At 37.5% G+C, this 21,782-nt stretch overlaps 1 protein-coding gene and 1 long non-coding RNA gene across 5 annotated transcripts in view; one reads left to right on the top strand and one right to left on the bottom strand.

Annotated features, from left to right (window-relative positions):
* Positions 1-247: 247 nt before the first annotated feature.
* On the bottom strand, positions 248-19,757 carry LOC145548015 (uncharacterized). 4 transcript variants are annotated; one of them, XR_014084310.1, is made up of 4 exons: positions 19,571-19,757; positions 11,903-12,109; positions 5,594-5,688; positions 248-387 (listed from the first exon to the last, which is right to left on the bottom strand). It is a non-coding gene; the product is annotated as an uncharacterized LOC145548015 (long non-coding RNA). The 4 variants fall into 4 exon arrangements; XR_014084309.1 differs by lacking the exon at positions 5,594-5,688 and adding an exon at positions 19,380-19,401 and having other exon boundaries at positions 250-387; XR_014084307.1 differs by lacking the exon at positions 5,594-5,688 and having other exon boundaries at positions 250-387; positions 19,571-19,754.
* The window catches only part of insra (insulin receptor a), a 63,320-nt gene continuing 41,887 nt past the window's right edge, over positions 350-21,782 (top strand). The window contains exons 1-2 of the mRNA XM_081598429.1: positions 350-1,466; positions 13,995-14,543. Coding sequence (XP_081454555.1) covers positions 1,391-1,466; positions 13,995-14,543 — 625 coding nt within the window. The 5' untranslated portion in view covers positions 350-1,390. The remainder of the gene's footprint in view (positions 1,467-13,994; positions 14,544-21,782) is intronic.

Genomic DNA, 21,782 nt, shown 5'->3' with positions numbered 1-21,782 from the left:
AATTTTAAAAATAATAAATTTCTTACAGTAATAAAAAACGAAGCTTGAAAAAAAACTGCAACAGCCATATACTTAAGTTACTCAAGTATACGTAATTTAGTAAATGTATCTGGTTACTACCCAACTCTGGCGTTACTTTTCTGGTAAACAAATGACATGTTTTGGATTACATATTCTGATGAGCGTTATATCAAATGAAATATTATCACTTGCAGGAGTCTGTACCCAACTAAACGCGTTAAAGGTTGTCCGAGTTGTTTTTGTAATCCTTTAAGCTCCAGTCCGTATTTCCCCTCAAGCCCTTCTGGCTCTCTGGCAGGGTTTGTTTACTGGCGGAGAGCCTGGGAAGAAGGGGATCCTACAGGAGACTCTACAATCTACCTCTGTCTGTGGAGGGAAAAACAGGGAAAAAGAAAGTTAGAACGGTCATTGCTTTCCTAGTTACCCACATGCATGTGCAGTTTTTGTAGCAGACAGATGTGCAGAGTGTGAAGCCAACTTGGAGCCTTTCCCCCCCTTGTTATCTTTAACTCTCAAACAAAAAAGGAGAGTGGAGCGCTTCTGATCCGCGACCAAGTCTTGCTCGTCAGCTTTTTTTCAGAGTGGACGTGAAATCTCTGCAAAGCCTGGGGAGCCTTCAAGCTTCTTAACGAACACCAAAATATTAATCAAGATAAGAAAGCGAAGCAGACTCGACTCTTTTTCTGTCTGGATATTTTTTGTTTCTTCTACGAAAAACCCGCTAACATTACACCACACATCCTCTGAATTCCAATAAAGGTGGGCTTTTTGGTTTTTAAAATTTTTTTACTTGGTTTTCATTTATGCATCTTTATGGACTTTAAAACAACTGAGTGCAATGCAAGCAAGCGGCTTATTTGTGACATTTCCTGAAGTTTGCGCTGACTGCCGAGGTTGCTGAACTTCACTTGTGGCCTGGACCAGAGCGGAGCAGCCAGAGGCTTAGCTTCCCGAGCTAGCAACAACAACGGCTAAAACAAGCTGAACAAGTCTACTTTTCATTTCCCCCTTGCGGACACGAATGAGCTCATGCGCTCCGTTTGGTCCGGTTTAAAGTAGTCGCGACGTTTAAGTGACAAAATAAATGCTCATGTGTGGTACTGGTGTTGGTGTGGGGATATTTTTCACGGAGCGGCTAGCTGTAGCCGCTGCTGCGTTAGCCTGTGTTTGAGTGAACACGTTGGACTCGTTCCTCCGCCCATCTTCCGGGATGTCTTTTATTTATTTTTGTTTACCTGTTGGCCCACGCTGCCAAACAAACCCCGCTTCCTGAGCGCATATCTTTTGCGGTTTTGGACTGTTCACCCCCCACCTTTCGCACGGGATTATCGTGTATTTTGGCCGGAGCGGTGGTTGGAGGGTAGCAGCTATGTGGCTCCGGACTTTGGGCTGTGTTTTGGCCGCTGTCTGCCTTGTGATGAGCTGTCACGGAGCGCATGGAGAAAGTAAGTGAAAACCGATTATTATTATACTTTAACTCGACCAACGTCGACTTATTGTGGTGTTTTCGTTTTGCGTGAAAATGTTGCAGTTTTTTGTTTTGTTGCCTTTCATCGTTTTGTGAATGTGCAATGAAAAACAAAAGTTGTGCAATACCCAGGGATGATTTTAAAACCGCATATTTGCAGATTAACGTTTGATAAATTAAAATAGGGGTAATTATTACTCAAGTAAAAAAAAAAAAAACTAATAGGAAAACGCTTTGAATAAATTCATTTAAAAAAAAGACTAACTTCTCAATCATACACATAATATCGACAATTTTTGTGGGAATTAAAGGTCAAATAAAAATGTTAGAGGAGACTATACGAATGCATTTGACAATATTAAAACATTTTCTGCAGATTTGTCATCAGCCTTTAGTGTGAAATGTCTGCTTTATTTTGTTTATTGTATTTGATTAATCTAAACATTTTATTAGATAAATAACCTTTCTTAAGACAAGAAAAGTGTTTAAATGTGTTAAAAAGCTATAAAAGTCAATGCTATGAATTTAGTTTAGTTTCCAGAGTATTAAAAAGGACAAATGGTTAAAAGTGAGACGTGTCTATTATTAAAAATGCCTACAAAAGATTAATTTGTTCCACTGTACTGCAATGGATATGTAGACATATTATAAAATACTTTCTAATCATTATTATATTTTCTTCAGCACTCAATCTAGTAACTACCATAAGAAAAACTGTGCCTGTATGTTTTGTTTTCCAAACCTTGATAATCTAAATTAAGCCAGGCTATAAAACAGACACGATCTTACTGTTTAAGCTTGAAGATCAGAGATACGTTCATGAAGCGAAAATCCTACTTTTTGACTGAATTTGGAGCTGCTTTATAAGACTTTTATGCAAAGGTTTGTGTTATTATTTTCTGTATTAAAAACTGTATTTTTTTTTCTCAGTACTACAACTTTAAATTATCAATTTAATAGCAATATAAATGGTATAGAAAAAGTAAGTTAAGATAAAAGGATTGTATTACCGAGATTGTATTTGTCTGATAAAAGTTGATTTTGATGTATTTTTTTTAGTCAGAAGTAAAACATTAATTTAGCAAATTGTTGATTGTGTGTTCTAGAGCGTTCCTCATTAATTGTGGTTTATATTTGTCGATTGCAGTTAAATGTTTTTCTTTCTGTTTGTGCAGACGTGTCTGTAAAGAACGAGTACTATAAATATATAGTATATACATCAATCTGTACCTCATCCTAAGTTTGCGGTACTGCAAAAAAAATTAGCATGAATGCAAGTGATGGCGTGTGGACATAGGGAGGAGTTACACAGGTAGGAAATATTTCCCCTTGACTTCTGCAGTATTCACTCCTTCACTGAAAGAGCATTTGGATATATTTCACCACTCAATAAATCAGTTTACAGCCAGAATAAAAACTGTTTGGAGTGGTTTTTTTTTTTGCAATCAAATGTTATAAATGAAGCCAGACTGCAGAGATAAACACTCTTAGAGTAGCAGCCCCATAAATAAGGATAAAACTGAAAAGCCTAGTGTTGAATGAAACTGGAGACCTCTGGGCAGAAGCATGAGGAAAACATTTTTAATTTATTACTTATACTTGGAAACCCACTGTTTAAATTTGTCAGTCCTCCCTGATACATTTCACCACATAACACATTAAAAATAATTACATTAGGACAATATTTTCCTTTGTAAATTGTAGTAATTCATTTTCATGCTCTTTTGCTGCAAAACCTCTTCTAATTTGTGTACCTTAAGCAGAAAAATTGCACGTCCAGATTTCTTGGTTTTGTTAGCGATGGTGGGTTGATAAAGGTATGCTAGCAGCAGCAACGGCGGCGGCGTTGTATCCAGTGACTGCATTGAAGGGACAAAGGTTGACACTTATCGGCTGTGCAGGAACTGTAAACACAATGTTTTGTCCCAATTAAGTAAGTAGTCTGAGAATTGGACAGAATTAGCCGCCGGTTATTGTAAATGGAAAGCCTTTGGGTCGGCGCTGTGATCAGCGCAAGAATTTAACAATGAGCCCTTTTCACAGCTCCTGACAATCCCTTTGTGTTCACCAGCTCAGGTGATGGGAGTGAATGAATCCATCTGCACGTCGCCCGGAGACATTTTCATGTTTGCGCACACTCGCTGTTTTACACCGCTAAGTCTTTACATAAAGCAAATATTAGTTGTTCTTCCAAAGAAGTGAGTAGCGGAGCTGTGGGACCTACTTGCTGGTGTAACCTACTGTACAGCGAGGATGTTTATTAGCATGGAACGATGTTGTAATTGTGTCACAACTTGTGGAAATTTTGTTTGGATTTTATTAGAACATCAGAAGTGGCTCTGCTCCAAATGGAGTGGCATTAATTTGGTTTTTAACGCCATGCTGTGAGTTTCACTCTTAAAGTAATGATTAGAAACAAGCTGTCAGATAATTAACACATACTGAAAGCTGTTTGATCATAATGAGTCCCATTTTGATGGATTTGGCGTAGTAAAAATGTGAAATTACTTGTGATTTTCTTTATAATCGTTTAAGAACGTCTCCTCCCTTGTGCACTTGACAGCATGGTGTTGAAACTCACTCCACTGGTTTAGTTTTCCTCAAAGTTTCGAAGGGAGAGAACGACTTTCTTTTGCCTTTCTGCAGACTGTAAAGATGAGTATATATAGAGTTATCTTCAAACCAGTTTGAACAAGAGTCCTGACTAAAAAAAACGAGGAGAAAGTTGTGAAATTGCGTTGCTTCACCCTCCCTTTCCCGGTCTTCTCAGTTTTGAATCAACCACAGACTTGAAGAGTAGAACCTGGGTGTCACACTGGCTGGTTTCATAAGCTGGACCGGCCGGTGTCGAAGTCAGAAAAGCTTCTGAGCTGCTTGTTGGTCGCTGTCCAGCTCAGCTTGATGGAAAGTTTTACTTAATAATGAAAGCTTATGTTCAGTAGCTGTATGACCTGGTTTTATAGAACTGGCACTGACTGGACGATTAAGAAAAGATTAAATTATTTACTGGTAGGCTCTGTTTATCAGTTTAGTTATTTTTATAGGCAGTTAGTTGGTCGTATTTTATTCATCCGTGTCAGAGTAAATGCGTTGATGAAATGCGCAACCTTTTATCGTTTTCCTGTAATTTTACAGTTGTGCTCGACTTTGTAAATACGTTCAGTGTCGTGGCTTTACGTAATAGTCCTAACAAGGAACTAGCTTGTCACAATAAGCAATTGTGCTCAGTAATTTTCATTCTTTATTATGAAAAAATAGTTGTTGTGTTAAGTGTTCTTTATAAAATTGTATTTTATTAGCCCTTGAGAGGGCAAACTTGCATTATTAGACTATTATCAACTTGAAAATGTTCTCAAAATAACAACATAATCGTTTATCATGATAATTTCTGGGGCAATTTATCGTCCAGTAGATTTTGATATTGTGGTAGGTCTAACATTTTAGTCTGTTTTCAAACTGCAACTGTTTGGACAGTGTTGTTTAGCAGCGTTTTACTCCCTGAAAGCCAATAAAAGCAGCAGCAGCAGCTTAGATTGCAGTCTCTGGTGATTGTGTTGATTCTTGCGATAACACATCACTCCGACTGGAGTGTCGAGCAGCAGGAGTTCGCTGTGAAGCCTCAGGCACCGTGTTGTTGAGCAGCACTCCGGTCACAACGAGCCCTGCAATCAGGCAGGTCTGGCAAGGGGAACAATCGTAAAGCAATGAAACTGCCATCATCACACTGTCGCTACTCGTAAACAGCCTCTGTGGTCTCGGGTACCAAACTCATATTTGAGTTTCATGGATTCAAAAGAGCGATTTTGTGCTCGTCAAACCCAACAACGGCGGCTAAATCCAGGATGACAGGTTCTTATAAGAAAATTACATACTTTGTGATGGCTATGTGGCACACCTGCCTTCCTTCACTTTGTCTACAAATGTGTCCAACAAGGGGAGGCTTGTTGTGTCAGATCTTTGACTTTTGACACAGTGCCTCTGTTGTGCTTGTTATTGCGCTCTCAAACCTGAGAGGTAATTATTATCCCACTCTGCAAGTGTTGCCCTCAACACCCACACAAAATCAAAGTTCTTTAAATGGTCATCAAGAGTGTGGATGATTACCCGGACATTAGCTGTTTCAGCACGACGGCTTGACATTTTAGTGGCAAGTCACTGAACCGCCTCGCGGTGCTTTCAGATCAGCACGTGGTGCTTATCTGCAATAAGAAAAACAACAGGTTGTGTTGGGGGATGAGGAGGTTTTGAGTTTATTTTTAAAGAGATTGTGAAACAAGGAGGGAGTCCGGTTTTTAAGTGAACAACTAAATGATTTTTGGTCCGCATTAGGCACATGACAACATGCCAAGAATGGGTTTTGTGATCTCTTTTTTTCACTCACCTGACGTAAACTCATGGATCTGATTGCTCTTTAATTGGTTTAAATTTATTCTCTATATTCTTTATTAAGTAATAAGTCTAAATTACAAAGTCAAATTTACGGCATAAGATTGTTTAAGAAAGACCAGCTAATTGCGTTGAGCAGTTGTTATTTCTCCTATTCAAGCATGTGGTGACAGTGGACAGGAAGGACTCCCTCTTAGCAGCAAAACAAGGTTCAATATTGCTACTTTGTTCAGTTTTCAGCCTTTCTCTCTATGGGGAAGGAAAATGGCTTCAATGTTTTGAGTTGAAAAATGCTTAAAATTGACAGGAAATCTGAAAATATCATTTGATAGTTATGTGTTATTGGAAGATCAGTGCTTGAATACTGACTATAAAGTCTTTAAAAAATGCAAACATTTATAAAACCGAAAATAAATAAGCAATGCTTAGCCTGGTGGGAGCCCAAGTAAAGCTTGAATGTTAGCTATTGCGTTGATGTCGAGATGGTTTTCCTGTTGCATATTAAAATTGGAAGTTAAAACCATTTTTAAAGAGATTCTCAATTATTTGCAGATTTCATCTCCTTTTTCTGCTGCCAATTCCAGGAATCTACTGTAACTTTCCTGGATTCTGTTGAAGTTTATACTTGGCTACATCAATAGCTACCAACAGGAAAACCAGAGACAGTTAGCATTGACAGAGTCACTGGGTACAGAAAAATTTTTATGAGGAAGGAGAGGCTGCACAGTGGCAGAAATAACTTCCATCAATGTCTGTGTCCTGGGAAAGAGCAATGATTTTATAAAACAAGAGGACACACAGAATAAAAGGCACTAAATAGATCAATCAGTGCCTTCATCCATAAAAGAGACAAACAGAAACAATCTGTGGACAGGGAGTCCTTGGCAGAAAATCAGTGAGCACTGTTTGCGCCACCACTGGTTTTGTCTAAGAAAAAAGACACAACTAAACACTGGAGCATTGAGTCAGTTGTTGTTTTTTCTATGTGGAAGTAAAACAGAGTGTATTTTTTATGGTGGCAAACCAGTTCAGCATTAACACCCAAATTAAGCTCATCATCCATAAAGAGCCACACAGCAATTTCAAGATTAGGTGTTGAAACAGTTTTTTTTCTTTGTCCCTAAGGTTTTAGTTGTACACCCAAGTGTCTTTAGGTTTGGCTTGTACCCTGTTGCTACTTGTATCAACAGAACAATGTTTAGCCTTAGCGTGTTTAAGTGTAGAAAAAGACTTGCAGAGTTCGCAAAAACTTTTTAGCTCTGTCTGCCAAAGTGGCGGATGTTGAAATCTTTCACGCAGGATGTGACCGCTAACACTTACACGTTACTTGAAGCATTATTTTTGTTGCAACATCACAAGATTTATCATTGGCCCCCATTTAAAAACTTTTTTTATTCGAGTTTTTTTTTAATGTTTGCATTTTTTAAGACTTTATAGTTGGTGTTCAGATATTAATCTTCCAATAACATAATTATCAGATGATATTTTAAACATTTCTGTCAACTTAAAGCATTTTTTAACTCAATAATACGACGGGCAGCTGGATGAGTGACTGCGGAGCGCCAACCACCAGGCTTAGCAAGTTTTCTGAGGGAAACCTTGATAGAAGAATTGTACCAGGAATATTTTCTATGGGGAAAAAAACGCATCAGAAACTGCAAATGGTTAATAGCAACAACAGGTCAAGCAACAAACAGACCTAAAAACACAAGTAGTGAACAACAAATACTTTATATAAAAAAAACTGAAGGAAAACTCAACATATAGCAGCCAATGATCTATCCACGAAGTAGGAAGTGGACCTTCTACAGAAAAGAATCAGTTTATAATGGCAATAATTGTAAATAATTGGAGAAAGTGAGGAATAATTGTTGGTTTTTGCTTCATTAGTCTTACCAAGTTGAATACACGGTTAACTAAATTGTAATGTCTGAATGTTAAAATTACATTTATGGTACATATGGCTGCATATTTCATATCTTTTCTTTACTGCAAGTTAATTACTCCTTACATCAGGAAGTTAAATTTGTTTTAAAGTTTTCAGGACAGTGAGTACTCTAGCATGTTTTCATGTTTTTGCTTTGTTTTTTTTTAGGTGACAAAATAACAGAACTGTAAAACCTTGAAAGAGGAAGTGTTGCAATCACTCTGACTCTGTTTGCGATCTTGCATACATTTTGAGGCCTCACTTCTCTACTGGATCCAGCAGTAATATTCAACGTCTTTTAACACCCTGCTCACCTCCCACACCCCTCCACCCACATTCACTCAGATCATGAGATCAGAAATCATCGTCGGGGCCTGTTGGGACTCGCAGACGTAGTGAGACTGTGAGAGTTTGTGCTGCTGAGATCAAAGTGGACCCACCGTCTACCTCAGCTGCTGCACACGTAATAACCGTTTAATTTTGAACCAATGCTTCAGCTCAAGTACAAGCAAAAAACCTTTTTTCATTTAGTAATTTACATGACTCATTTGTTTGAAATCATTACATGGTGTGTGTTTATGTCAGGATTTTGCGCAGACTGGGACATTACTTTTCTAAACGGGGTCACAGAGGTCAGATCTAGTAGGTGGATTTGTCTTTTTCCTGCTCTCTAATGTGATCAAGCTCTATGGATTTCCTTTATGCCTCATCGACTTTGATTGTGACTTGATTAACGTGAACCAGATCACCTCCAAGCGTCACCCACTGAATCCAACAGCAACGCTGCGTGGTAAAGCTTTTAGAGCAATAAGCTGATGAGTTGATAAAGTAAAAAACATGTTATAATAATCTTTAATGAAAGAATGATGATTTCTCTTTGTTAAAACATTTTCTGTTTGTTTTAAGAGGGGTAAGTACAATCTTAGGTATTGTTGCTTGCTTTTTTAATCCTTGGTGGTCCTTTCATAGTTATCCACCTGTCACCTTGAAACGGAGAGCGATTTTTTTTTTTTAAGACTTCCATAGAAATACGTCCAATTTTAAAAAAGTGAATGCCAATATGTTCTTCATTCCTCACCATGCAGCCAAGATGTTAAGTTTTAGTCTTACTCTGCAGTTTTAGTCATTTTCATAGTTTTTGTTGCAGTGAAGAAATACAACTAGTACATTTGTGTTTATATATATATATTTATTTATTTTTTATGAACTTTGACCATCTAACGAAAAAAGGGCAGAGCAAGGTTTCCCCCAGAAAACTTGCTAAACCCTGGTGGTTGTCATTCATCATGCGGCTTTTTGTGTTTTTGAGTTAAAAATGTTTAAAGTTGACTGAAAATGTGAAAATATCACCTGATAATTAAGTGTTATTGGAAGATTAACACCTGAACACCAACTATAAAGTCTTAAAAATGCATTTTAACATTTTAAAAAGACTTAAATAAATAAACCAGGTGAGGGCACAAGTAAAGCCTGGTGGCCCGCCAGGCTTATAATACACTGGGGGAAACCCTGGTGAAGTACAAGCTAATAAAAAATGCAGGAACTGCAGGATTATTCCCTTTTATGCACTACAGTAAAGCTTCGGTCTTTACCAGAGTTTTACTAAACTTAAAATACAAACAAATGCCTCCAGATAACTTTAATCTTCACCACATTCATTCATTTTGAACCGACATACTTAACTGTTATCAAAATGATGCAGGACAGTGTGAAAATGTTCCGCTGTAACTTTAAATGTATGATATAATGAAAGGTTGACACGACCAACACCCAAAACAATATGCACAGTATACATTTTATATATTTTATTTCTTGCTTGGTTTTATTTAAAGTATTCAAAGGACTTAATTTAAATAAATCTTACATGTTTTTTTTTCTTGGACATGCAGGCAGTTTTAGACTTTTGGTTCCTGCAGTCAATGAAAATCTTCCTCTAATCAACTCTAATCGATTATTCAGAGCCCCTCGGCTGTTTCCAGCCTCGTCTGGCTAAATTACGGGACGTATGGCCTTGCCTTGTCACCATGGTAACCTTTGTGTTGTCTTCCAGTCTAGGGATCATTACATTTAGGGAGGCATATTTAACTTACAATGTCATGGATTCAAGTTTTAATCGTTGTTGTTTTGTTTAAACCCCTTTTCGGCCAAACGTCTGTTCACATTTACTAAAACACATCTGTCTTCAAACAACTCTACCTCTGCTGCCGCTCTGAAATTCCTCACTTACACACCAGGGCGGCCATGTTCCAGTTTGAAGCGCGAGCCTCTATTGGTGTGACTGCTGTGTATTAGATTCTCTATTGGGAATGTGGTGCTAAAAATACTGGGCTGACCGAAAGTGTACACTGATAGGAGCTTGGACTCGTCGCCCTGTGATGATTCGCCTTTTTCCACTCGTACAAGATGGACGGAGAGAGAGGCTCCTTTAGGGTTGCAGATGTTCAGCGATTTCAAGCAGATTGTTTTTGTTCCTTTTAGGTGAATGTTTAAAGTCAAATGGATTAAAGCTTCACTTTTTGTCACTTTTCAATCTTAAACGTTAATGTTTTTTACTTGGATTTTATGTTATAGGCCAACACAACCACTATGTAGCTACATAATAATAATCTGTGAAGTGTCTTTTGTATTCAGCAATCCTTTGCCAATACTTTGTAGATACGTTTTGTACGACTGCAGTTATAGCTCCAAGTATTTTTGGGCTAAGTCTCTACCAGCTTTGCACACCCAGAGAATTATTTTTATTTTATTTTATTGTTATTTTTATACTGACAGATACAAGAAACACAAATCAAGACAATGTAATGTCTGCGTCACTTTGTTTATAGCCAAAGCTGATTCACAACACCCATTCCTACCATTCATCTTTGATAAATGCTCCATCTCAGCCAGACTAAATGAAGAGCATGTGAGGGTAAACCTTTGCCAAAAATTTACAGTTGGATTTAGGACTTTTACTAGCCATTTTAACAAGTGAATGCTTTGATTTTAAACTACTCCTGTAGTTCTGGTTGTTTTTCAATTGGAAAGTGAACTTCCACACCACTACATGTTGTCTTTGGTTTTCTTCCAGGATAATAATAATAATAATAATTAATTAAAAAAAAATTAAATCAAAGATGGATATTTGAAACGGGGACAAAACATGTTTCCATTTCAGTAAATGTTGGATGATACCGGAATCAATTAATGAACTTAAACTTGAGATTCGGCATATACTTGCCTGTTTTGGCTTTAAACCTGTGCCACAAATCTTGTAGCTAACACTAGCTGGTGTTTCAGCAGCATGTTTATTATTCATGGGATATTATCAGGCTATAATGTATACAGGGAACCTCTGCCAACTAGTGCTTCAATAATCACAGAATTGGTAATTATAGATTTATGTATTTGTGGATTTTTCCAAGTTTTTCGTGGCGAACCTGGACAGCTGAAATTTTTTTTCAGCTCTTCGAGCATATCTGAAATATTTGAAAGAAAATGTAGCTTTTGATACCCAGACACGATGCTACCTGGCTTTTGCTGTCAATATTTGTTGATCCAAATAAACAAGTCCAGATTATCTACATTTTCTTTGCAACTCTCAAAGAAGCTTATGGGGCATTAGTGCCACCTGATGGTCTGGAGTATGTGCAGCAGTGTTACGAGTTAAAAGCAAACTGAGAAAAGTGTTTTTTTTAATGCTTTATTAAATTGCAGATGTTCAAAATTATAATTATCTTCTAAACATCTGTTTAGAATTTTATATAAAATATTTTGTTTGGTTAGAATATTAATGTGTTTATATATTCTACTTTGTCTTTGTCACATAAGATCCCAGTAAAATACATTAAAGATTGCTGTTGTAATCTTACAAAATGTGAAAAACCTCAATGAGTGAATACTTTGATATCACACTATATTCCCAGAAAAGCTGATGATTGATATATAAAAGGGATAAAAGTTTTAAGGTTTTTATTTTTTATGAGCTTCAAAACCTAGAGGATTGTGAGACTTTCTCAGTGTTGTCGGCTAAATCCCACATATCTCATAAGCCTGGTCATAAATAAAAGGCATACAGTAGATTAGATCCTCACTCTTCAGAGGCTCTTTGTGTTGTTTACCTTGTAATGTTACTGAGCAGACGGTGTTCAATGAGCTTCTTATAGTTGTTGCACCTTTTTCTCCACATGGCTGCCAAGTTGGCCTGATGTGGAGTCTGGCGGTGAGTCGGGCAGTAAACACATCGGAGGGCTCACCGAGTCACACACCTACAGCTGTGTGGACCCATGAACTGGAAAACCGAGGCAGGAGTGTGGCTTGAGTAGCACCTGCAGAGGGAATAATCTTTATTGCCTTCGTTGTTTATGTTGCTATGTCAGAGGGAACATGTGCTGGGGAGATTTAGAGCAGGGGAAGTTGAGCTAATATTTACCAATTTTTTAATTTGTTTCATGGAAGACGCTAAGATAAATTTAGCAGAATGTTTGAAGGCAATACTGGATCATGTGCAGAGTACGTTCACGGAAAATGTCTTGAATTAATTTTATTTTATTGATATTCTGGAAGCCACAGTACATGGTCAGAACAAAACTCGGCTATGAAATATTAAGGTCAGGATTCAAACACAGGACTTTTTCTGCAAGACAACCGTCCTAAAACTAGGATTTGTTTAAAGAAAATTATGAACAAGGCAGACAGAATAAATCCTGGGGTTGTTGTAAACAATTATTTTAGTAATTGAGTAATTTATCAATTAGTCTGACGATTAATTGAGTAATTAAATAATAAAAAAAATCAATTCCGCAGTTGCTATTTAAGCTAGTATGAGAAATGTATGAAAGAGAAAATGCTAGTAAATAATTCAGTTTTTTAAAAGAAAACATGTAATTGCTGAAAATGTAGTACGATTGAAACATCACATTTAGTCTCAAGTTTGAAATATAAACAAAACTTTTTTTTAAATTAAACATTTCACCTTAACCTTTACAAATTACAATGCAAACTAAAATGGAGGTTTTAGTAAAATTCAGTTTACTAAGTTTAAAGTATGAAAAAACTTTAGAAAATATTTCTAAACTATATTTTATTTTTTACACAACATTACTCTTTTTTTATATTTTCTATTTAGTTTATCCCACACATAAACATCTTTTACTCCATAGCTGCTAACAGCCCATTGATAGCTTATTGGCAAAAATGACAAATAATAATCCAATCAGAACATGGTGCACTAATAATAAAACATAATTTAATGTAGCTTTGAATTTTAATAACTGTGGTCCTCTAATTATTCGATGAGTGGTTATAGCTCCAGATGGAACATGGAAAGATGATGGATGAAAATCTTTAAATGTGAGTCTAGTGAATCATCGGACTGTGGAAATACTTTTTTTTTCTTTTTTAGGATTCTTCTTCTTTTTTGGGTGGGGGGAGGTCTGGAGCATTTTTTTGTAAAATATTTAGGCTGTCTGGTGATGTGATTTGTGTTTGGAGGGATTGTCAGATTCATAATGGCTGGCCACAGGATTATGTTTTTAGTACAGTTGGAAATGGAGACAGAAAAAATGCAGCCAAACTGCGCAATAGCAGTCGAGGAATTCTCATCAAGCAGGATTTGTGTGTCTGGGTGAGGACAGGCAAAACTACAGATCTACAGCTGGTGCAAATACACAAGCATTAGTATATCAGCTGCCCACACAGACATATTTTTCTTCATGCATTACCAAATGTTTTTCTTTTTTTTTATTTTTTTTTTTAGGTTTTTATAGTTGTTGTGATTTGCAGGAGAAGCTCCACAACACAGCGTAACCAGGGATGTGCGCAGCGTGCTTGATGACAGCATTCCATATTTGACAGTAGCTCACAGGCAGATATGTGGTTGCTAAACAAAATGTCATCTTCAATGGTCTGTTCTTTGTCAGAGCCAGAGACACCACCACATGTTTGAAGATAAAACATTCTCTCTAATTATCCGAAGGTTGATTTTTATATTCCTCCCCCTATGAGGCCTTGTCCTGTTTACAGAGCAGACATCTGGTGAAATTCAGCAGACAACTGCACAAGAATAAACCTACGACAATACTTAACTTTAACCTATAAAAAAAAGGGCAGTTTACTTAATATTGCTTCACAGAGTACTCCTTTGTCCTTGTTTTTGTCCATTTAAAGCCCAATTTACAAAAAAAATGTTTCTCCATTTTCTTGTATCTTCAGTTTGTTCGAGCAAGGACATCCGCAACAATGCGACCAACCTGCGAAAGCTCGAGAACTGTACTGTGATCGAAGGCCACCTGAAGATCTTGCTCATGTTTGGGACCAAACCCAAGGACTTCCAAGGCCTGACCTTCCCCAAGCTGAGGGTGGTCACCGACTACCTGCTGCTCTTCAGAGTCTACGGCCTGGAGAGTCTCAGCAGCCTCTTCCCCAACCTGACAGTCATCCGAGGCAACAACCTGTTCTTCAACTACGCCCTGGTGATATTCGAGATGCTCCAGCTCAGAGAAATCGGCCTCCACAGCTTGATGAATATCACCAGAGGCGCCGTGAGGATCGAGAAGAACCCGGACCTCTGCTACCTGTCCACCCTGGACTGGTCGAAGATCCTCGACTCGGTGGAGGACAACTACATCGTGGCCAACAAAAACGACAGAGAGTGCGGCGACGTCTGCCCAGGGGCGTCGATCGGAAAGACCACCTGTCCATCGACGACCATCAACGGGCATTTCAGCGAACGCTGCTGGACTCAGAGTCACTGTCAACGAAGTAAGCAGCCTTTTCCTATCATCCAACATTAATATAATCTCTAAAGAAATATATTTATTTCTGTCTTGGCAGACTTGATTGTAGAGCTTTATATCATGCAGGGCTGCAATTTTTTCTAATCAGTTATTCTGGCAATTAATCAATTAATGTAGATTTTTCATTTAACCACTTTAGCATTTTTTATACTATATTAAAATACATTAAGATGCAAATAAACAAATAATTCAATCCTGTTTTTAAAAAAGAAAATAGACATTTTATTGCATAAAATTCAATAGCGTAGCTTTGCGGTTAAAATAATATTTCTAATATGGGTAGAGAATATTTACAAAGGTTTTCTTTAATCTTAAATGAAAAATGTATAAATATTTTGTACAGTTTGGCTTAATTATTGCTTTGAATATGATGTTCCTTCAACAAATGGCCCTTTTTGAGTCTGTATACTCCAGTTAACGATTAATCTATTACTAAATTAGTTGATGATTATTTTATTAATAGGCTCCTTGTGATTAATCCGATTAATATAAAAGACTTGTGAGATAGGATTTCAGACAATTTGAGCAATTAATGAATGTAAATTGTGTCAGAATTGCTAATTTAATGAATGGAAATGACTTTTGGGAAATTACAGTACAGCTATGAATTCACATCCAGCAAGCTGGAACTGGTATTTTCTTATTGGTGTTTGGTGTGAACGCACCATTAGTAAGTCCTATTTTGAACCTTTTTTTCCAGGTTTGTGTGTAATATTTGATTCAAGATGCTGCCTATGCATGTTGGTGTTGTTGTGGGAGCCGAATACGTTATCAGAAAATGCGGTTTTAATCAAAATGCAGCCACAGGCAAAGCACATTTTGTCCCATTAACACAAATGGGAAGGGCGGTGTTTAATACAGTTAAAGTTTTGTATAAACATTTAATCATCATTAAGTTATGATGAGGTAACCCCCTGTCTAGACTGGGAATAACTTGTTTATAATGTAACAAAATAATACACTATTTTGATGAAACATGTATTTTATGGGTGAGTTTTTTAGATAACTATGGGATATATTTGCAGCTCTTCAAATCACTTTCAGATTCTTTTTGGCTAGTAAAAGATGTTTAAATTTAGGCAAGTTTACTGAACACTTTTGGACGTTTAAAGTTATATCAAATAGCGTCTGAAAACCAATTTATTTCGACGAGCATTTCTTATTTTTTTGCTGCAGCTCTTACCTGCTATTTACAGATTCTGGAAGACAATAAATGAAACGACAAAAAATGTGGGTGAGTCAAATTGAATGTCAGTGTGTCACAAAAAACTTTCAAGTGGATTCAAGACAAAACACTTTTGTGTTTTTGATATTTAAATGTCAGAGCTGTGTTGTGTGTTGGTATAAACAATTAGGCCAGGTTCTGTGTCAGAGCAGCTGAAACCCAGCTCCACATAGCGACACCTTGCCAGTCATTCTGTGAACTTTTCTCCCCGTCGACTGCAGCCTTCCTGTTGCTCAGCTGAAAGGGGTGAAGAAGTTCGACATCCAGACATATTTATTTTACTCTTCTGCCGCTGTGTTTACTGTAAAACAAAAAGCTGGCGTCATGCAGATGAAAGGTTGAAATGTCGCTAAGAACACAAACTTTCCTGTTTGTTCTCTTATTATTATTGTTTGAAATTTAGACACCTACAATTATTCAGCGTTTTGTTTGAACAGCTTGGTTTGTCGTTCGTAGTTGCCTACGAATGATTTCCTAGTTGTGCCAGTTTATGAAAGGGAATTAAGACCAGATGATGACGGGAAAGCGCTGCCTTTCAGTCATGGGGAGGGATTTTGTTCAGGCAGGACCTGTGGTCCTGTGGTCTGGGACCTGCGGTTTTCTGCCTACTTTCGCTAAAGCATGAAAAGACCCGTTAAGCACCAGCGAGAACCACAGGACGACTGCGAAACATACAGTATCCTCCTCTGATCTGCGCTGTTGCTACTTTTAGCACATCTCCAGTCTTTAATCAAAGACATTTTGCACCATATATGTATATATAATACAATGTAAATTAACGCCTACTCACATTAACACCTCATTTTCAGAAAATGATTCAGAGAATTACAGAGACAAAGTGCTGGTTAGCCACAGCAAATGTCTTTTTTTTTTTTGAAGAAACAAAACAGCAACATTTAAACGGAACCTAATAAAATAAGGAACTCTAAATGGTTTATGCCAGATGTGTCATTGATTTCATGATGGAAAAGCTTTATTTTGCTCTAAACACGTAACATAATCCACCTTATCTTCAATTAGCTCCTCATTGGTGTACTGTACAATAAGGTGAATTGTATAAAAATACAAGATTTAGTGTTAAATTCCAGGATGAAATGTGAGAAAATGAATGATTTTATAAATGAATTCTGGTTCATTTATAACAATTTTGTTGTTAAAATATCTCTTAGATGACCAGGAAACTCAAAAATACTTGCAAATACACACAGCCAGCTATACAGAAGGGTCTTTAGATCAAAGTGGTTCTGGTATTAGACTTGGACTAGCAGTAGATCCAGTTCATAGTCGTTTCTATTAAAACATACCAAAGGATCAATTTTGTTTTCACAGTCAAAGGTCCCGGTAATAACTTCCTCATAATGCAAAGCGTTGCCTTAGACCACAGATTAATCGTTTTTAAATGAAAAAAACTGGATCGAATAAGTTTTAAAAACACCCTTATTGACTTAAAATGAACTGTTCCTATGAATTAATTTACAAACATTTGTATTTGACTTAGGAAGAATATGTCATGACTAGTGAAAAATAAGAGCGAATCAGCTTTTTTTTGTATTTTAGTAATCAGACTTTCTATTAAGGTTGAAGGCCAGTTTTTAGGCAGATTCTCCTTTATCGAACGCAGAGGTTCCCAAACTGTGGGGCGTGCCCCCTAGGGGGGGCGCCATGCCATTGCAGGGGGGGCGCGGGAAGCGGTATGGATGAATGAAAAAAAACTAAAAAACGATGAACACTGTATGCGCTGGGGTTTTACCTTAGAATGACCAACTTTCTGTTATTCCTATGTCAATTTGATACAGTAGGGGCTTCTGCACTTATCTGTGTCCTCTGTCACTGTTTTCAGCAGTTAAAACTGTATAAGCCGTTCTTAACACGTTGTGACCTGTATTTCCGAGCTGCCTTTAAACACAACATGAGCGCTACGACGCTTGTGCTGGGTTTACACCTGTGTGGCAGCGACGGAGACCTGCTACTGCTGCTGCACTCAGGCGTGTGTTAGAATCATGGCAGCAAACCAGCAAAAACGTAAAGAACTTTTTACAGTTTTCCCTCCAAACCAACTGGCTGAGTTGAGTAAAGCTGTTGGATGCAGCAGTGATGTGCGGTGAGGTTCATAGCTGGTGAGGCACTGACTTAATCATAATCAGATTTACAAATCTAGACCCCATGCAAGTTATTGTTTACAAAAGAAAATTTTGCGCATGCGGACAATGCTGGAGGGAAAAAAGGCTATTCCTTTACATGCCATCCATAGCCGCGCTGTCGCCGTAGAATAATTCCGTTAACGCAATCAAACTTGGACGAAGATATTATTTGTGCTGTGCTCCACAGCAAAGGGAAAAATCGTTAAAGAACAACTCAAAACCACGTCTCGCTCTCTGTATCAGCGCAGCTACAAGCAGACTCGTTGCCATAGCAACTGACAACAATGCCACAAAAAATAAAACACTCAGATATTTCCCACACAAAGAGCAGAACATTCAATCTGTTGCAGTAGTGTGGTTTTAGGCTTAATGATTACTTTGGGATTATTAATTAGTGATTGCTGTAGTAAGAGGAGAAATCTATAAATATATCACTGCACTTGACTTTACTGCATGGCTAGCTGCTAGCTCGCTGTTACTGTCTCTTACTCTGTAATTGTGGAGTCATAATGTTTGGGATCATGAGCGCCCTCTGCCCTGAGGCAAAAGAACTGTCACCTCGAATCTGTTCTACAGCTCGCTGCTGCATCGCCGGCTTGGCTTCCGAACATTGAATGGGAAACTGCAAACATTTGGCGATTTTGAAGAAAAACTCATTAGAATTGGTTAAGTTAAATGAAAAATAGGCACTTTTTAATACAAACCACAGGGTGACGATAGCAATATAAATTATTTTATCATTATATATTATTTTTCCACGATGACAGGTGCCTCCCCTGACTGCACATCACTGGGATGCAGGTAATGTTAGCTAAACTATGACTAGCTAATATCAACACAGCACCTTAAGCTTAACAAGTAGCCTCTAGGTTACTGACAATGTTGTCTATGTTCAGCTACTTCAATTCATTTTGCCCCCAAAATAAGTTGATCAACCTCCACACCCCCACCACTCACACACATCATTCAACCAGGTAGCCTCTCCATTTTGGTAATCCACAGGGGGGGGCCCAGGAGAAAAAGTTTGGGAACCACTGATCTAACATTTGTATTAGCACATATAACGGCACTCAAAATAGGTATTTGTGGCCTTCCTGTTGTAAGTAGCAGAGTTGAAATTTCACTGTGTGTGCCTGAGAGAAACTCTAAAATTTTTACCCTTTGATCTGAGTTTTCTAGCTCTGCTCTACCTTCATGTTATCTGCTAGAAGTCCCACTCTCTCACAGCCTAAATATTTCCTTTTAAGAAGCTTCCCAAGTGTATGTGCTTCCTCAGACTGTAGTTTTTAACATCTTTTAAATCGTAGCGTCCACACCAAAGAACGGTGTTACTACAACCTGAAAGAGCTTGGTTAGATGTGGTTACTGCCTGGAAAAAGACACAAAAATGTTTCTGTCCACTCTGTCAATTGTTGAGAAACGAGATATTTACTACCTGTTGCTCGTTGTTCTCTCGTCTCCCCAGGTTCGTAAATGTCGTGTGTAAAAGTGAAACCACAAAGACAGCAGTCACTGTTGAACTTCACAATCAACCAGAATGTATTCAAACAATCAAATGTATAAAATCACACCAACAGCTCAACATAATCATCAGAAACCAAAGCCACAAAAAAGAAAATTAATTACCTTAGGAAAATACAACAATACGTAGACGTGCCTTCGGAGGCCACTGCGTGTGGCAGATAAAACAGTTGCACAAAAGTGATCTGACCAGCTGTTTTAGCTCAATTTCTTTCATATGAAGGCGTGTTTCTACTGTCTGATGCGTTCTGATGTAACGTTTAGAGGTGGTCTCAAACGGCCCCTAATGACATGTTGCTGTTTGCACACCAGAGACCATGCAGGTGTTTACCAAGGCCAAGGGATGAATTCATCGCTGCCTAAGATATCCTCCCTGCACATTTTCCCAGGGTACGAACAATAGATGTGTTCATTTTCATACAGAAACATTTTACTCAAGAAAGTGGGAGCAAAGTTTATCAGCTATCTGTGTTTCTCATTTCAAACTGCCTCAAACTGGTTACTGAACCCACAGAGCTCTCCTGACCTCTGACCCAGTGCATTAAACTGCAGATTTTGATTATAAAAATTGCCACGTTTCATATAATATCTTCAAACTCTTATAAAACAGACATGAGCAGTTTCAATACCAAAACATCTGCTGCACTCAATATTTTCTGATTAGTTTTCAACGTCTTTGGTTATAATGAACTAAAACATTTTCAGATGAATATATGACTTATAGACTCTTAAGAATGTGATCTAATATAATAAACTACTGATTAGACTAATTTTAATCAAATTGGGATCATTATATCTAAGTAAAATGTCCTACTGATTAAGTTTAATATTAATTAATCTAAATCTAACCAAAATTGAGGACTACTCAATACAATCATGATCCATCTAATATTTCCACATGCACTAAAGTTAATCATTAAAACTAGCAGAATTAAACTAATATTTCCAGCACAATATTTAATCCTGATCAATCTGAAAACCATCCAACTTAGGTTTTTCAGTCCTAAGTTGTGACAGGGGCACAATACTGTGCCCCTGTCACAGTATTGTGTATCTGGCTTTTATTTTGAAGGTTCTGAAAGACATGATGCAATAGGAAAATATTGCTTCCATATTGCTTTCCAACTAAAGTCAAACTGTAGTCTAAAGGAATTGATCCACAAATTGTTTGGCTATGCTGGAAATGTTCTCTGGAAAGTCAAATACCTGCTCACAACGCAGCAGAACACTGTGAAAAACACACGCACATGTTCCACCACAAGGCAGCACATGTTCCACCTTCATTTCCTTATGTTTACAGCCATGTAACAGGAGCCTGTGAAAATACTAGCATGGGCATCAAACTTGGATACATTTTACAATCAACTTAAGGAAATGCTGAACCTAGATTAGTATTGAAACTGCTCTGCCTTTAATCAAAAGACATTTCAGATTGACATTTGAACTAAAACTATGTTATGGCATAATATAGATTCTATGGAGGTAGAAACGGGACTAGGCAATAAATCAATAACTGTATATATCGTGATAGACATGTGGTCAGTGTGAATAGAAATTACGTCTCATAAAATGTTAATTAATTTCACTGAACTCTGATTCAGAACCACACAGCGTTCTGGGAGATGTAGGCAGAGGAAAAGCTTTAGTCTCTCAATATTTCATGGTGTGTTAAGCAAAAGTTGGTGGCATCAATTAACTGACTCACTCTGTGGTTGCCTAGCAACAACCTGTAACTGGCGCAGCAGCAGTTTAAGGTTTCACCATCGTGCCTCATAACTGTTTAAAGATAAAAAAATAAAAAACAATGCAGTGGCGTGAAAATTGTGGATAAAACAAGAAAGGTCATGACACCAGTTTGGGCAGCTTTTCAGATATTTAAAACAACAAAAAAAAACAAATAAGTAATTATCAATATTGACTGATACGACATGGTTATATCGTGATGCGTTTTTCAGCCATGGTCTGAAACTTTGGTAATATTATGGAACTTTAATTTATTTGTTTTATTTGCCCCCAAATAACACAAATATTCACCTGGCTGACAACTATGCCAATATCTGCTATAAGCTGCTGCTACGATTATGACTTATACTTTAAAAACATTAGCAAGAGGTCTGGCAAATTTATTTGGAATGGCACATAATCTCAAAATAAAAACTATGTATGAACCCTGACAAATCTGCCCTGCGTGGAAACGTCTCTGCTACTGGCTTTCACCAAGCAACACCCCACAAATTAACCTGACTATCCCAGGTGGCTCGTATTTTACACACATTATTGAATGAGAGCTTAATTATCCGCTCTCAGCTGGAGACGA

The sequence above is a fragment of the Poecilia reticulata genome, chromosome 17 (genome assembly GCF_904066995.2).
Source record: "Poecilia reticulata chromosome 17, P_reticulata-male-v2, whole genome shotgun sequence".
Taxonomy (NCBI): domain Eukaryota; kingdom Metazoa; phylum Chordata; class Actinopteri; order Cyprinodontiformes; family Poeciliidae; genus Poecilia; species Poecilia reticulata.
Note: the sequence above shows the minus strand (reverse complement) of the source record. Positions and strands in the feature narration are given on the sequence as shown.